General features: G+C 41.7%; 1 protein-coding gene across 1 annotated transcript; it reads left to right on the forward strand.

Moving 5' to 3' along the window:
• The first annotated feature begins 2976 nt into the window (after nucleotides 1–2976).
• Nucleotides 2977–15489, forward strand: CCR9 (C-C motif chemokine receptor 9). Its single transcript, XM_027872534.1, has 2 exons — nucleotides 2977–3046; nucleotides 13750–15489. Exons 1-2 carry the CDS (start codon nucleotides 3029–3031, stop codon nucleotides 14791–14793), a joined length of 1062 nt encoding a protein of 353 aa, XP_027728335.1. The 5' UTR covers nucleotides 2977–3028; the 3' UTR covers nucleotides 14794–15489.
• Nucleotides 15490–16790: the final 1301 nt, after the last annotated feature.

Genomic DNA, 16790 nt, shown 5'->3' on the forward strand with positions numbered 1-16790 from the left:
CTTTCTTTCTTTCTTTCTTTCTTTCTTTCTTTCTTTCTTCCTTCCTTCCTTCCTTCCTTTCTTTCTTTCTGTCTTTCTCTTCCTTCTCGAATCTTCTTGCACAAAATTACTAACTTGGAAATGTTTTATATGATTGCACATGTATAATCTATATCAGAGGAGGGGAAGGAAGGAGGAATAAAATTTGCAACTAAAAACTTTTTTTAAATGTTAAAAATTGTTTTTACATGTAATTGGGGGGAAAATAAAATATTATTTTAAAAAATTACTTTGTATTTATCTTGTAAATGCTTTGCTGTTATTTTAACTTCTATTTCTGTTCATCTTTTAGAACGTAGCTTTCTAAAGACTGTTTCTACTTTGTCTTTGGATTCCCAGATGCAGCACATCATAGTCACTTAATAAATGCTTGTCGATTATTTGAATGATTCAAGGTGATCAGGCCCCTCCAAAAAAGTGCTCTGTAGTCAATTTGTTGATACTGGTGATAAGCAATTACCAGATCCTATTTTGACCAGAGTCAGCACCATTGGGGCAGGGTGGGGTGGAGTGGGGTAGGGTGGGGTGGTGTGGGGGGTGGGGGTGGGGTGAAAAAAGCACTGGATTTGGACTCAGAGGCCCTGGGTTCAAATGCTAGCTCTGTTGCTTATTAGTTGCATGACTCTACTGCCCTGGACCGTAGTTTCTCAGAGCCTTGTACTCTGGGGTGGTTTTACACCAAAGGCTGGATCAGACCCTTTCTGCTTGTATCCACTCTTTCCTCCTGACTCTAGTCCTTAACTTATGGGGAGCTCCAGGAGAAACAGGGGGTGTGTCCGTGTGTGTGTGTGTGTGTGTGTGTGTGTGTGTGTGTGTGTGTATGTGTGTGTGTGCATTTGACCCCTGGGAAATTGAGAACATAATGCAAATCTTTCTGTCTTGTTTCTCCTTTCACCCTGCTAAATTAACTCAGATGAATTAATTCTCTCCAACAGCTCTTGGACCATTCAGATGGGGGAATCCTGATTTTAGCTCCTGAGACTTTTATTGCCTAAAACCCTCAAACTAACTAACTCTATTTTGGTGGGGAAAGAGTCAGCTAACTCCCATGCATTTCAGAGGACTGCCTAATCAAATATATTTCCCTCATAAAAACAGGAAAACCTGAGGCACACAGAGGGCAAGAAATTGATTATAGAGCCCATGCGTAATCAGAGATTTAGAACAAGGGTCAACTAGTCTAACCCCCTCATCCTGCAGATAAAGAAACTGAGGCCCACGGAGTTTATTGACTCGCCCAACATCACACAAACAGGAAGAATGGTACCATAGGTGGATAAGCATCAGAGACTGGGTGTGAACCCAAGTCTTTTTTTGGTTTTTTTTTTTTTTTTGCTTTTTTTGGTGAGGGGATAGGGTTAAGTGACTTGCCCAGGGTCACACAGCTAGTAAGTGTCAAGCGTCTCAGGCTGGATTTGAACTCAGGTTCTCCTGACTCCAAGGCCAGAGCTCTATCCACTGTACCACCTAGCTGCCCACTCCCACCCCTTTTAAAGCAAAATTCCAAACTGCTTTCCAGAAAGGTTGGACTCATTCACAGCTTCATCAGCAGTGAGTCAACCTTCCCACAGTCAGACTGCCACTGACTATTTCTATCTTATGTCATCTTCTCAATTCACTGTGTTTCAGGTGACGCTTCTGGGTTGTCAATTTCCATTTCCAACAGCAATCTTGAAAGAATTCTTAGCTTGTTCAGGGTTGGCCCCAGTTTCCTCATCTGTAAAAATGAGCTGGAGAAGGAAATGACAAACCACTCCAGTGTCTCCGCCAAGAAGACCCCAAATGGGGTCACAAAGAGTCTGACATGACTGAAATGACTGAACACAAAATCCTTTCAGGCTAAAACTGGGCACTTTACAGCTTAAAGTAGAAATAATACTTTTGTACCCCAAACCCTTTCTTATCCTTCTTCCTTCTGTCATTCCTCTTTTTCTTCCTCATTCTTCTTTCTCTTCCTCCTCTTTCTAGTCCTCATTCATTCATTTTTTTATTTAACAAACATAACTTTTGTAGTACCTAGTACAGTGTTTTTTTGAATTTTAAAAAATGAATGAATGAGGACTATAAACAAGGAAAGGGAAAAGAAGAAAAGAAAAATGAATGAAGACTATGAAGAGAAGAAATACTGGGAGAAGAAAAAGAAGGAACTTTCTTTCATTGTGCAGATAGGTCCCACAAGAGCATGAAAGAAAATTAGAATCATTTTTTCCTGGGCTTATTAAAGATAAATACAAAAGTTAGTGTAATCGAGGGGCTAATTCCAGGTAGAAACAACATTTGATTGAAGGTGAGGGTTTGAGTCTATCCCATTGTCTTTCATAGGCCTCTCTATCCATTATTTCATAATAGGATAATTAGGTTCTAGAACTATCCCTTAGGAAAACACAGCTCTTTCCAGACCACTTGTTTCAGTCTCAGGATTTATTCAAATCTTTCTATAAACCAAACCAAACCAAACAAACAAAATCTTGTTTGCATTCAGCAAAACTGACTGCAACCGGAAGCCAGACTCAGGTAAATAAATGGGGTTACACACACACATACACACACAACTCTAGCAAGGCAAAGCACAGGTTTCCTTCCCTGGTTGCTCCTTTTTTCTATGGGTCACCTGGCGCAGCTGTGCATTTCATTGCTAGCTGTACATCTGTGTCTTTGTAAACTGGGCTAATCCATAGTAGCAGATTCAGAGGCAGCCAACTGCTTCTCCCTCTGCTTCAGTGCCTAAGCTGTGCTAGGGTTTTTGTTTGTGTTTTGTTTTGTTTTTTCCATTTTGTATTTGGGGCCTGAAGGAACTTCCATCCAGTGCCCATAGGGGAAGGTCTAGGTCTAGGAGATTGGGCAGTGTCTAGATTTCAAAATTTAACCTGATTGGTTGGTGTGGAGTTTTTCTTGATCTTTTGTGAATTCTCTCATTGTTTTTTTCTCCTGCGTTGTTTTTTTTGGGGTGCTATCCTTCTAAAGACAAGTCTCCACCTGAGCAAACAAGATGCCCACTGATTTCATGGTGAGTACTGTTATGCTTACCCTTGTAGGCTCCTTGTAGGTTGGCTTTGGTGGTAGTGATTGGGGACGGTCATTCATTAGGACATTTCTTATCCCAAACCAGCAGAGAGTGTCTGTCTTATCTCAATGAAGCCTCTTTCCCCACCAAAATACAGTACCATGTATTGTCTGACACTTTGAGCAGCTCTTCCCCTGAAGCCCTCCTGGATCCTCTTAGTGAATGTGTTCTTTCCTACCTTGTGTTTTCCTAGAATACTTTGTCTGGAAATTTCTTTAGCTCTGTTACACTCAACCCTGCATTACAAATGCTTGTCTGTGTCCATGTCCTTTCTCCTCCACATATACGCTCTTTGAAGACAGGGATCATCCTTTCCATTACTTTTTTTCCATTTTTTTTTTGAGAGGCAATCGGGGTTTTGCTCAGGGTCACACAGTCATTACTTTTTTGATCTCCACTGCCCCCAGGGACTTGCACCTTAGGACTGGGATTGGGATTTCATTGGCATAGGGAATTCCCAGGTGAGGAACCTTTCTTCTGCCACTTAGCCATAAAGAGCTGCCTAGAACACTGGAAGTTAAGAGATTTGCCTGGGATTGTTGTTCAGCCCCATCTGACTCTTCATGACCCCATGGATCGCGGCATGCCAGGCCCTCGACCAGAGGGGCTCATCTTCCAACGTCAAGCATTTTAATGCTGTCTGTAGAGTTTTCCTGGCAGATACTAGAGGGGTTTGCCATTTCCTTCTCCAGGGATCACCTTTTGTCAGAACTCTCCACATGGCCTGTCCATATTGAACTACGCAAGCCCCTCCGCCATGATAAGGCAGTGATCGAGGAGGGGCTGCCCAGGATAACGAGCCAATATTTGACAGAGTGGGGATCTGAATCCAGGTCTTCCTGGCTTCAAGGCTAGCTTTCTATATACGACGACCCAATTAGCTTGAATCAGGGCAGTCAGGTAGCTCAGTGGCTAGAGAGCTTGAGTTCAAATCTGACCTCAGACACTTACTAGCTATGTGACCCTGGGCAAGTCACTTAAACTCAGTTTCCCTAACTGTGAAATGGAGATAAAAATAGTGCCTACCTCAAAGACTTGTTGTAAGGATCAAATGAGATAATATTTGTAAGGCTCCTAGCACATTACCTAGTATATAGCAGGCACTAAATAAATGCCTGTTTCCTTCTTTCCTTCCTGTTCAGTCCGGTCTTTTCCCCAGTCCCCTGTCAGTGCCAGGCTTTTGCCTTGTTTGTTTTTAAAGCATGCCCTCCCTTACCTATAGGTCACTCAACAATAGCTTACAGACCATACTGTAACTCAAACAACTAGATTGTTTAGAGCCTGACATTCATGACCAGAGCTTGGGAATGTGCTGGAACTGGGCCTCTAGTCTCTTGTGGGGTCACTAGCTTTCTCTCTCTGACTCTCCTTCTATGAGTAATACATATATTTGTAAACTCTTTGAAAGGAGAGACCTCAGTTTTCTTAGGTAAGTAGAGCATGGGTTTTTTTTGTCTTTTTGTTTTTTGCTTTTCGGTGAGGCAATCGGGGTTAAGTGACTTGCCCAGGGTCACACAGCTAGTAAATGTCATGTGTCTGAGGCTGGATTTGAACTCAGGTCCTCCTGACTCCAAGGCCAGAGCTCTATCTACTGCACCACCTAGCTGCCCCATGTTTTTTTTAATATACATATCACCTATCTTTAAATTAGATTTCATTTTTTTCAGTAATCAAATATTTACTTTCTCTTCCTCCTACTGGGTCCCCCACCCACTAGAAAAACAAAACCAAAACTTGTGCAACAAACAAGCGTGGTCAAGCAAGACATGTTCTCATATTAGGTTAGGGTATATTTTTAAAAAATGTTTAAAAGCTACTACTTTTGGAAACATTCTAGAATGAAAATATTCTCACACAAAGATAAAATCAATCGACAAAACCTCTAATTAGATCAGGTCATTCCAGAAAGCTCATATGCTCATAGATTCAGAGCTCGAAGGGAACTTAGAGGTCACCTAGTCATTTTACAGATGAGGAAACCGAGTCACAGAGAAGCAATGTGACTTGACCAAGTCACTAGGAAAGGTTGATTAGAATTTGAACCCAGGTCCTTTGTCTGTTTGTACCCTTCTACTGTGATTATTGTTCCCATGCAGATGACTCCCAGATTTACATATCCTGTCCTTATCTCTCTCCTGACCTCTAGTCCCTACATCACCAACTGCCTGCAGCCCCATCTGGGGGTTCCAAAGGCATTTCAAACTCAACACATCCAGTACAGAACTTATGATCTTCCTCCCCAAATTCATCCCTAACTTCCCTATTTCTGTCAAGGATACTACCATCTTTCTAGTCACCCAAGTTCACAACCTTGGAGACACCTTTGACTCTCTGTACACAGATCTCCTATGGACAACTGGTTGTCAAAATGCTCATGAAGTGAATGACAAAAGACAGATGTGAAGTCAGGAAGGCCTAAATTCAACTCTGATGTCAGACAATTACCATCTGTGTAATCCTGGACAAATCACTTAAGCGCTGCCTCAGTTTTCTCATCTGTAAAATGGGGGTAATAATAGATAATAACAATAATAATAATAAAATGGAGATGATAATAGCATCTACCTCTTAGGGTGGTTGTGAAGAACAAATGAGTTAGTAAAGTACTTTGCCAACCTAAAAGTGCTATATAAATGTCGTTATCCTTATAAGGAAAAGAAGGCAACACAAGACTGATTTAAGCAAATTTAAAGAGATTTAAATCTCTGCTAGGAGTGGAATGGAGAGGGAGTGTTCCCTGCTTTACTGATTACATAAGTCTTATTAAACAATTTGTAATTTAAGTTAATCTGATAAGTATTAGAGACATTGCTTTTCTTGTTGTTCAGTCGTTTTCCAACATGTCCCATTCGTTGTGAGCCCATGTGGAGTTTTCTCAGCAAAGATACTACAGCGGTTTGCCATTTCCTTCTCTAGGTCATTTTACAGATGAGGAAACTGAGGCAAATAGGGTGAAGTGACTTGTCCAGGGTCACACAGCTAGTAAGTATCTGAGGCCAGATTTGAACTCATGAAGACGAGTCTTCCTGACTCCAGGCCCAGCACTCTATGCACTATGGCACCTCCTAGCTGTCCCTGACATTGCTTTAGCAACTCCAATTGAAAGTCCATTTTAGGAAGATGTTGGCAAGTGAAACAGATCTTCAGCGATGGTCAAGGCATCTTTTAGTTACAAATCTACTACTACTGGGGGACAGGGTAATAGTGTTTATTCCATCTAATTGGTTTCCATAGCACTTTCCAGATGATAAAACCCAGACAGATGTTTAGTTTGAACCACAAAATCAAACCTGCCCTTTAAAGTAGGTCTTTAGAACTGGAGAGGACTTACAGATCATTTAGTCTGAGACTCTCACTGTACAGAAGAGAAACTGAGTCCCAGAGTAGGGACGTGATTTAGGACCATACATTTAGAACTGCAGGGGACCCAAGGGTTTGTTTTTTACCCAACCCCCAAATTTTACTGAGTTTGAGAGAGATGAAGTTACTTCCCCTGGCTCACACCAGCAGTAAGTGAGAGAGCTTGGGCTCTGATTCTAAACTCAGGGCTTTTCCCACTGAAACACGACATTTGAAGTTATTGAGTAATTTCACAAAGTTCTCACAATTCTAACATATTACCCATTCGTAGACTTAATACCTTAACATTCTCTCTTGAAAACAGAAAGTCAGAGAGGCTCTGGTCAATGGGGAAAATATTAAAAACTTAAGTGTCTGATACAGAGGAAAAAGAGTTTTTTTATGATATGGAGTCATAAGACCTTAGTTTGAATCCTGGCTCTGCCCGTTGTGTGACCTTGAACATATCATTCACCTCTATGGATCTTAGTTTCTTCATCTGTAAAATGAAGAGGTTGGACATGGTGCCCTTTGATGTCCCTTTGAGCTCAAGAGCTATTAAATATTCTCTTTTTGGTTTCTCTCCTACTTTTCCTTAATTCAGCTGAAGACCAAAAGAAAACCCATTTCACTTGTACCTTATACATGATTCGGATGATTTATTTCTCACCTAACAATCATTTGTCTTCTACTTAATATCAGAAGGGATATTTAACCAGAAGCATGAAAGGGGGTTAGTTTAGGATACTAGTTAGTTAACTAGTTAATGGATTCATCCATTAGGGTTATATCTCCCCATCTAATCACACATTTTCTTGGAACTAAAGTCTTTGCCTTCATCATAATTCCTGGCAGGGAATGTAATATCGATGAATTTCACACTCCTGAACTTCTCAAATGGGAGCATGACACTTCCAAGGCTGAGTCCAATTCTCGAATTCAAGGCTTCTTAGGGAAACTAACAAATCACTACACGTCACCATAGGATTAGAAACAGAAGGACAATTTCATAATTTCCAACCTTTTTCTTTTCTTTTAAAAAATTATTTAGTATTTTATTTTTCTCTGATTATAAGTAAAAAAATTTTAACATTCATTTCAAAACTTAGTTCCAAATTCTCTCCCTTCATCCCTTCCCACCCCATTGAGAAGGCAAGCAATTTGATATAGGTTATACATGTAAAACATTTTTCCATATTAGTCATTTTGTAAAAAAAAAAAAAAAAGACCAAAAAAAAAAAAACCCCTGAAGAAAAATAAAGAAAGCTAAAAAAAAAAAGGATGCTTCAATCTGCATTCAGACCGCATCGGTTCTTTCTCTGGATATTGATAGCATTTTTTTTTTTAAGGCAATTGGGGTTAAGTGACTTGCCCAGGGTCACACAGCTAGTAAGTGTGAAGAGTTTGGTCTGAGGCCGGATTTGAACCTAGGTCCTCCTAACTTCAGGGCCAGTGCTCTATCTACTGTGCCACCTAGCTGCCCCTAGCATTTTTCATCATAAGTCCTTCAGACTTGTCTTGGATCGTTATATTGCTGAGAATAGCTAAGCCATTCACAGCTGATCATCCTACAATATTGTTATTACTTTGTACACAGTACATTTCACTTTGCATCAGCCCATGAAAGTCTTTCCAGGCTTTTCTGAGAGCATCCTGCTCATCATTTCTTACAGCACAACAGTATTCCATCATAATCATATGTCATAACTTGTTCGGCTTTGTGTGTATGGCTTCCTCAAGGAATTTAGCTGAGAAGGAGGGGAGAGATACAGGATAATACCTAGCAGGGATGGTGGGACCAACTGAGGATTTTTTAAGAATGGGGGAGACACGAGTGTGTTTGCAGGTTCAGGAAAGGAGCTAGTGGATAGGAGAGACTGATGATTGGGGGAAAGTGGCAATGATAATAGAGGCAATCTGCTGGAGAAGAAGCATTTTTCAAGTGTCTACTATGAGTCAGGCACTGTTTCCAGCACTTTGCAAATATCCCATTGGATCCACACAACAACCCTGGATAATATTGCTATCTCCATTTTACAGCTGAGGAATCTGAGGCAAACAGAGTTAATGATGAGCAAAACTACCTTGCATTCAATTTCCAGTGGGCTCTCATTGCTGCATGGCAATCGTACTCTTCTCTACTTGATTCAGTATCTCATTCTCCACGGCGGCTCTTCCAAACCTTTTCTTCTCTCCAAGCTTCCCACGGCCCTCTCTACCCCAGCCTTCTTGGCTGAATAATGGAGAAAAATGGAGGCTCTTCCCTCTCTTCTCCCCTTCTCCTCATCTCAGGTCACTAAGACATCTTCCTCTTGTATCTCCTGTTTCACTCCTGTCTTGTAGGAAAAGGCAGTCCTGTTGCCAAGGCCACCTCCTTTACATGCATGCTTAATCCTATCCCAACAGTGAGTAGAGTGCTGGGCTTGGAGTCAAGAAGATCTGAATTCAAATCTAGTCTCAGATACTAACTATGTCGCCCTGGGCAAGCCACTTATACTCTGTCTGCCTCAGTTTTCTCATTTTTAAAATGGGGATAACAGTACACATCATTATGAGGATTAAATGAGATAATATTTATAAAATGCTTTGCAAACCTTGAAGAGCTGCATAAATGCTAGATTATATATAAAAAATAACAACAATATCCTATCTTCCTACTTTCCAATGCACTTTCACAGACTTTCCTTCCTGTGATTCCAGCTCTTTCAGGGTCTACATTCAGTCAATAGGCATTTGTGAAGCTCTTGCTATAAATCAGGCCCTGTTCTAAGTAGGAGCTGGGGATGGCAAGCAAGGGTCGTGAAATGACACGGGAGAGGCAAACATCCTGCTCCTGCTTATAGTTCTCTTTAAATTTTAAATGTCTGCTTGCTGTCCTGTGGTTTCCACTGCTGTGGGAGATTACCTGGGCTTACATCTTGAGTCTTCTGTTTGTGTGTCATGACAGTCACAACACCTAGAGAGGGGCGGGCAGCAGACTCGCTGCTTCTGTTGATACCAAACGTGTTTACCTTTGATGGTAAACAGTCATCCTGCCCACAAGTGGGAACTTGCAAACCCACTTCTGGGCCCTGGAATCCGAGCCAGGTTTCTTACCCTTTCAAGCTCTGGGGAGGTAGGGGTCGGGGGTGGGGGATGAGCATCACAGAATGGATGATGAGGGGTAGATCTATATCACACTTGGTTCAGAATAGATTCTTCTCTGGATTCTGGGTTGACTTTGAGAATTGAATGTAGTGGCAGTTCTTCTACAGTTACACTTGGCATGGGACAAGACTGCCCAGGATGAGAAGGTCTGGAGAGCTCAATTGTCAGCTGTGCCCAAGTGGAACATCCACCCTGGGGAAGGAGCCATTGAATGAATCCAAGCGATGTGAGTTACCAGATTCCAACCAGTGCTAATTATAGAATATGTCAAGAGCCAAACGCACATATACCCTGGACAGAGCTCTGGAGCAGAGATGAAACAAAGGGGGTCCATGTGCTGCATGCCATGCTCAGGGTACTGAACATGGAGTCATCAGAACGATACATGGAAAACTTATCTCACACGTTGTTGGAAGGACCAAATGAGATAATATATGTCAACCACTTTGCAAGTGTTAACACCTACGTAAAATTCAGTAATCATTGTTAGCCTCTCTGAGTCTCAATTAACTCCTATGTAAAATGAGATGGTGATTCCTTCCAGACCTAAGCCTATGACCCAATTACTTAAGGTCAAGTTTCTAATTCATTTTTTTATCATTAGAAATAATTTTCTTTGTTTAAATAGTTTTCCTCTTTAAAAATCAGTTATTATTGGTGCCGCAGTGGATAGAGTACCCAGTCTGATGTCAAAGACTTCTCTTTCTGAGTTCAAATCTGGCCTCAAACACTTACTAGCTATGTGACCCTGGGCAAGTCACTTAACCCTGTTTGCCTCATTTTCCTCATCTATAAAATGAGCTGGAGGAGGAAATGGCAAACCACTCCAGTATCTTTGCCAAGAAAACCCCAAATGGGGTCATGAGGAATCAGACATGACTGAACAATGGCAGGACCACAAAAAGAGATAAAAAGCTTAAATTTCGCAGATCTCCTAATCTGTATAACATCTTTTATTTCTTGACAAAGATGTTCTCTCAGTCCTATTTTCACTGAAAGGCAGTTCATAATAAGGTACGGGGCTTTCCCAAAGCTAAAAAATAATTACTCTTTACAATAGGGCTAAAACCTAACTCCTGAATAAATAAATTCCTGTCTGACAACATTAGTCCAAATTGAGTCAAGACCATAACCCACATTTCTTTATGGCTAAGAAGTATATGTGCCTTTGGCTGTGACATATTCTATAACTAGCACTGGTTGGAATCTGGTAATTCACATCACTATTTCTAACCCTCAAGCATGTATGTCATTACACAAAGAGGGTGGCAGACAGAGGAGAGTGGAGTCAATTATCCAAGACACTTATCTGTAGATTAGGTCTTAACTTGGGACCTCCGGACTTTAAAAATATCTTGATAACTATAGTTTGATGTAATTGGTTTATTTTTTAACTTTATGGTTTTCTCCCCTCCCTCCTAACTTCCCTGTTACTGTTGGGGGTAATACCATCCTCCCTGTCACTGGGGCTCACAGCCTAGGAATCAGACTGGAATCCTCACCTCTCTCTCATCCCCTATGTCCAAGCTGTTACGGAGGTCTGTCAGCTTCACCTCGAACACATCTATCCCCTGATGCTGCCACTCCCCTGCTGCAGACCCTCATCACCTCCCGGTTGGACTATCGCAGTAGTGGCTGGTGGGTCTGCGTGCCTCAACTCTCTCCCCTCTCCAAACCTCCACACAGTTGCCAAAGTGATTTTCCTAAAGGTCAGGTCTGACCATGTTACCCCCATCTCCTACTCAACACGCCCCAGTGACTCCCTATTGCCTCCCGGATCAAATACAAAGGGCTGAGGCTGGCATCAAAGCCCTTCACATCCTAGCGTCTTCCTACCATTCCAGTCTTCTCACACCTTACTCCCCCTCATATCCTCTTCGGTCCAATGATGCTGGCCTCCGGGCTGTTCCATGAACAAGACCCTCCAACCCTTGCTCTGGGCATCTTCTCCGGCTGTCCGCCGTTCCTCCTCAACGCAGCCTACTGGCTTTCCCGGCTTCCTTTAAGTCCCAATTAAAATCCCATTTTCTACAGGAAGATTTCCCCAACCCCTCTCAGTTCTAGTGTCTTTCCTCTGCCAATTACTTCTTATTTCTCCCGTCGATGACTTGTTTGTACCTATGTGTTAAGCTCCTTGAGCACAGGGACTGTCTTTTGCCCCCTTTTGGATCCTCATTGTTTAGCACAGTGCCTGGCACATAGTAAGTGCTTAATAAATGTTTATCAACTGACTATTAATTGACTCTTATTATTTTATACATTTAAAAACTTTACTCTGAGAGCAGTCCGTATGCTTCCCCAGCCTGTGCCAAAGGGGTCCATGACCCAACAAAGGTTGAGAATCCCTTGGGAATCCTAATTTATGCAATTCATTGGCCATGTAGTCCAACCCCTTACATTTGCAGATGAGAAAACTGAGGTCCAGGGATGTTACATGACCTGCCTAAAGTCACAAAGAGAGTAAGTGTCAGAGGTAGAATTTGAACCCAGGACCCCAACTGCAGAACCAGCACTCCTTCCTCAATACCACATGGAAGAAACGTTCTTAAAAGAAATGAGAGTTTTCTGTCCAGCTGCTTCCCTGAGATTTGTTCATTTCCTCTCAGAGTCAATGGTGCCCTTCACCATTATCACCTGGGTGTTGGGCCATTTTACAGAAGTTACTGACCCTTTAATCATGAAAGCCTCAGATTCAGAGGTGGTGCTAGTGTGCCAGGCTCCTGACTCCTAAGGCAGCCCCCTTTCCATGAGACCAGGGATTCTTAACCTGGGCGCTACAGACCCCTACCATTTCAGGGGTCCACGAATTTGAATAGGAAAAGAAAATTGATTTTCACTAACCTCTAACTGAAATTTAGCATTTCTTTCAATTATGAATATTATTTTTCTGAGAAGGGATCCACAGGTTTCACCAAACTGCCAAGGGGGATCCATGACCCCAAAGGTTAAGTAGAGAGACAGTGTACAACCTTAACAGACTCCTTTTTTTTTTTTTTTTTTTTTTTGGCTAGGCAATGGGGTTAAGTGACTTGCTCAGGGTTTCACAGCTAGTAAGTGTCAAGTGTCTGAGGCTGGATTTGAGCTCAGGTCCACCTGACTCCAGGGCTGGTGCTCTATTCATTGCGCCACCTAGCTCCCCCCCCCCCCCCTTTTTAGACTACTTCATAAAAGACCACTTCCCACGTCTAGTTTATGTGGTATGTGTTTGTGTGTTTGTGGGGATGGGGGGAGAGGAAATTACATGTGTACTTAGAGTCAGTTGGGTGGATAACTAGATCTATTTTTTTCCCCTTGTCAACAGAACTATAATTAGCATTTGGTGCCTAGACTAAATACCTCCAAGGACTCCTGGGGCAAGCTGTAGGAAGTGGGCCCTCAGTCAAAGGTTGGGGAAGAGATCGCAGTGACCGTAGAAGCTGAGGAGTCAGGAGCAGGGTGGGATGGAGCAGGAGTTTGCTCCAGTCTGGTAGCTTCCTATTTTAACTGATTTTTCCTATTGACTAGCTGCTGCACTTTGCAATTTCTATACTTCAGAAGGACTTCAAGTGTAGTTAGTGCCCTCAAAATTTGACACTTTAAGGCAAAGCCCCAGTCTCCCCACCCTAGTTATGGCTCTGTTTGGCAACGCCAACTATGGGCACTGGTAGCAAATGAAGTGCCTGACTGCTCCATTTGAGAACCCCTGGGCTAATCTAATGGTAAAAATCAAACAGACAGTCATAGAATTTCTACATCCCACTGTGAAGTAAACACTTTGTTCAAACCTCTTTCTGTCTTATCTTAGACTCAAGACATCATTAGAGACATTGAGGGTTTCTGCCTTTAGGACAGATTGTGTTTGTCCTTCTTTCTTACTCTATGGCTCTCTGCCTTTGGTGTGAATTCCTTGATCTGATGGGTAGCGCAAGCGGATAGAGGCTAGACCTGCAGTCAGGAAGACCTGAATTCACATCCAGTCTCAGACACTTACTAGCTGGATGCCCCTGGGCAAATCACTTAACCTCTGTCTGCTTCACTTTTTTCAGCTGTAAAATGGGTACAATAATAACACCTACCTCTGAGGGCTGTTGTGGGGATTGAATGAGAGAATAATTGTTACGGCATGTAGTAGGTGCTAAATAAATGCTTATTCCCTAATTCTCTCTGTTGACCGTTTGCAGGATAGCTTTGACTATAATTCCACTATTCCCGACGAGATTTACAGCAATGACATGTGTAGGAAGACCAACGTCAGGCAACTGGCTAACTACTTCCTTCCACCTTTCTACTGGCTTGTGTTTATGGTAGGGACTTTCGGCAACAGTCTAGTCATCGTTATGTACTGGTACTGTACAAGAGTGAAGACCATGACGGATATGTTCCTACTGAACCTGGCAATTGCTGACCTCCTCTTCCTCCTCACTCTGCCCTTCTGGGCCATTGAGGCTTCTGAGCAATGGAAATTCGGGAACAACATGTGCAAAGTGGTCAATGCCACATACAAGATGAACTTTTACAGCTGCATGCTGCTTCTCATGTGTATCAGTATTGACAGATACATCGTCATTGCTCAGGCCATGAAAGCCCATCGCTGGAGGCGGAGGCGTCTTCTCTACAGCAAAATGGTGTGTTTTGCCATCTGGATGGTGACGATCACCCTGTGTATCCCAGAATACCTGTACAGCCAAAGTAAGATGCATTCCGACATCAACACCTGTACGATGGTCTATGACGACAGTAGGCTCAAGTCCATTGTTCTGATGCTCAAATTTATTCTGGGATTCTTTCTCCCACTCATTGTCATGGCTATCTGTTATACCATCGTCATTCACACCCTGATGCAAGCCAAGAAGTCATCTAAACACAAAGCCTTAAAAGTGACCATCTTGGTCCTCACAGTCTTTGTTGTATCTCAATTTCCCTACAATATCATTTTATTGGTGCAGACCATCGATGCATACAGGATGTTCATCACAGACTGTGACATTTCCACCCACATTGATATCTGTTTCCAGGTTACGCAGACCATCGCATACTTTCACAGCTGCCTGAACCCAGTCCTTTATGTTTTTGTGGGTGAAAAATTCCGCCAAGATCTTGTAAAAACCCTGAGGAAACTGGGATGCATCAGCCAGGCCCAGTGGGTCTCCTTCAATAGGAGAGAAGGAAGCCTAAGGTTGTCATCCATGATGCTAGAGACAACATCTGGCCCCCTCTCCTTCTAAGAGATCATCTCTCTCAGAGGTCGATGATCCACTCTGCCCTACCTGGACCACCTGACTGGCCCATGAGGTAACAAAAAGGAGGAAAAAGAAAAACAACAAAGAGAATAGAGAAAAACACAAGCATCCCTTTACAATAAGTTAAAAAGACTTGCATTGCTCTACATGCCTCAACCCAGTGTTTTACAGGGGAGCCCTGGGAGATGGTTGTCTGCCTGATGGCACTATCCATTGTAGTTCCCATGAAGACCCATATTGATCTTCTCGACTTGAAAAATGTCACACTCAACTTCTGACCATAAAATTCATTCAAGCATTAAAGCACTTGATCATTGACCACTACCACAGATTGATGTACTTAAGGTAGCACAAGATTTAATACCACTGTATTTGCCTTGGGATTTCCTATCTCTTTTCCCCCCAGCTGTTCTGGTCTGGAATCAGTGCAAATTTTCCTGTTCCTGGAACTAGATTCCTTCCCTGTATAGTATAGTCTGGACACATAGGTATAGGGTGTAATTCCCTTTCTGGTCTCCTACCCCGTCCTGGACCAGCTGAGGGTATATCTCTTCTATGGTGTTTTCCAATGCTTATTATCCAAGCAACAAGTGTGTAGGTGATTCTAAATTATCTAAAATAAATAATTTTGATGATATGAAATTGAAAATCCTTTGTATGAACAAAGTTAGTGTAACTAAGATAAGAAGGAAAACATTCAACTGGGGGAAATATTTATATAAAATATATGCTAAAGGTGTGATTCCAAATCTATAGACAACCAACAGCAACATATAAGACCAAAAGACACTCTTCAATAGATAACTGATCAAAGGATATGAGTAAACAGTTCTCCAAAGAAGAATTGCAACCATATGAAAAAAGGGCTCTAAATTACATCTACAAATGTACATCAAAACAACTTGGAAGTATTCCACACTCAGAAAATTGCCATGGATGACAAAATATGGCAGATAATTAATGTTGGATTGTGGAAAGAAAGGTGTACAAATACATTGGTGGTAGACCTGTGAATTAGACCAAACATTCTGGAAAGCATTTTGCTGGGTTTTGTTTTGTTTGTTTGTTTACTTTTTTTTTTTTTTTTTAGGTAATTGGGGTTTAGGTAATTGGACTTGCCTAGGGTCACACAGCTAGTAAGTGTCAAGTGTTTGGTCTGAGGCCGGATTTGAACTCAGGTCCTCCTGACTTCAGGGCCGGTGCTCTATCTACTACACCACTTAACTGCCCCTTCTGGAAAGCAATTTGGAACTATGTGAAGAAAATGACTAAAATGTCCATACCCTTTTGCTAGACTTATACCTCAATGAGGTATAAAAAGACAAAAATAGAAGATATATATACGCAAAAATATTTATAATGGCGCTTTTTTTTTTTTAGTAGCAAAGTGCTAGAGTCAAAGGGGATACCCATTAATTAAGGAATGGCTAAGCAAATCCTCCCACATTAACGAAATGAAATGTTACTGTGCTGTAAGAAACAATAAATACAAATGATACAGAAAAGTGTGAGAAGACCTATATGAACTGATGCAAACTGAAACAAGCAGGATCAGTAAAACAATATACATACACAACTATAACAGTGTAAATGAAAAGAACAACAAACAAAAGAGTCAAAACTGAAACTATAATGACTAAGGTTTTACACCCCCCCCCAAAAAAGATATAAATTGACACGTTTCCCTGCTTCTTTAAAAAGATGGTAGACTACAGATGTGGAATACTGCATGTGATAGCAGATATTTTCAACAAGTTAATGAACTATTTTTTTCTTCTTTTTTATGACGGATGGCTTTCTGAAAGGGGTTGGAGGAGGGATATGGTGGGAAATGTGATGTAAAAAACAAAAGATGTCAATAAAAATTTATTTGAAAATAAATTCTCCCTTCAAATTCAAATGCCTATCCCCTAACTATTTTTATTTTGTGGGGTTTGTGTGTGTGTGTGTGTGTGTGTGTGTGTGTGTGTGTGTGTGTGTGT

This window comes from Vombatus ursinus, unplaced genomic scaffold, assembly GCF_900497805.2.
Source record: "Vombatus ursinus unplaced genomic scaffold, bare-nosed wombat genome assembly UNPS02014799.1, whole genome shotgun sequence".
NCBI classification, from domain to species: Eukaryota; Metazoa; Chordata; class Mammalia; order Diprotodontia; family Vombatidae; genus Vombatus; species Vombatus ursinus.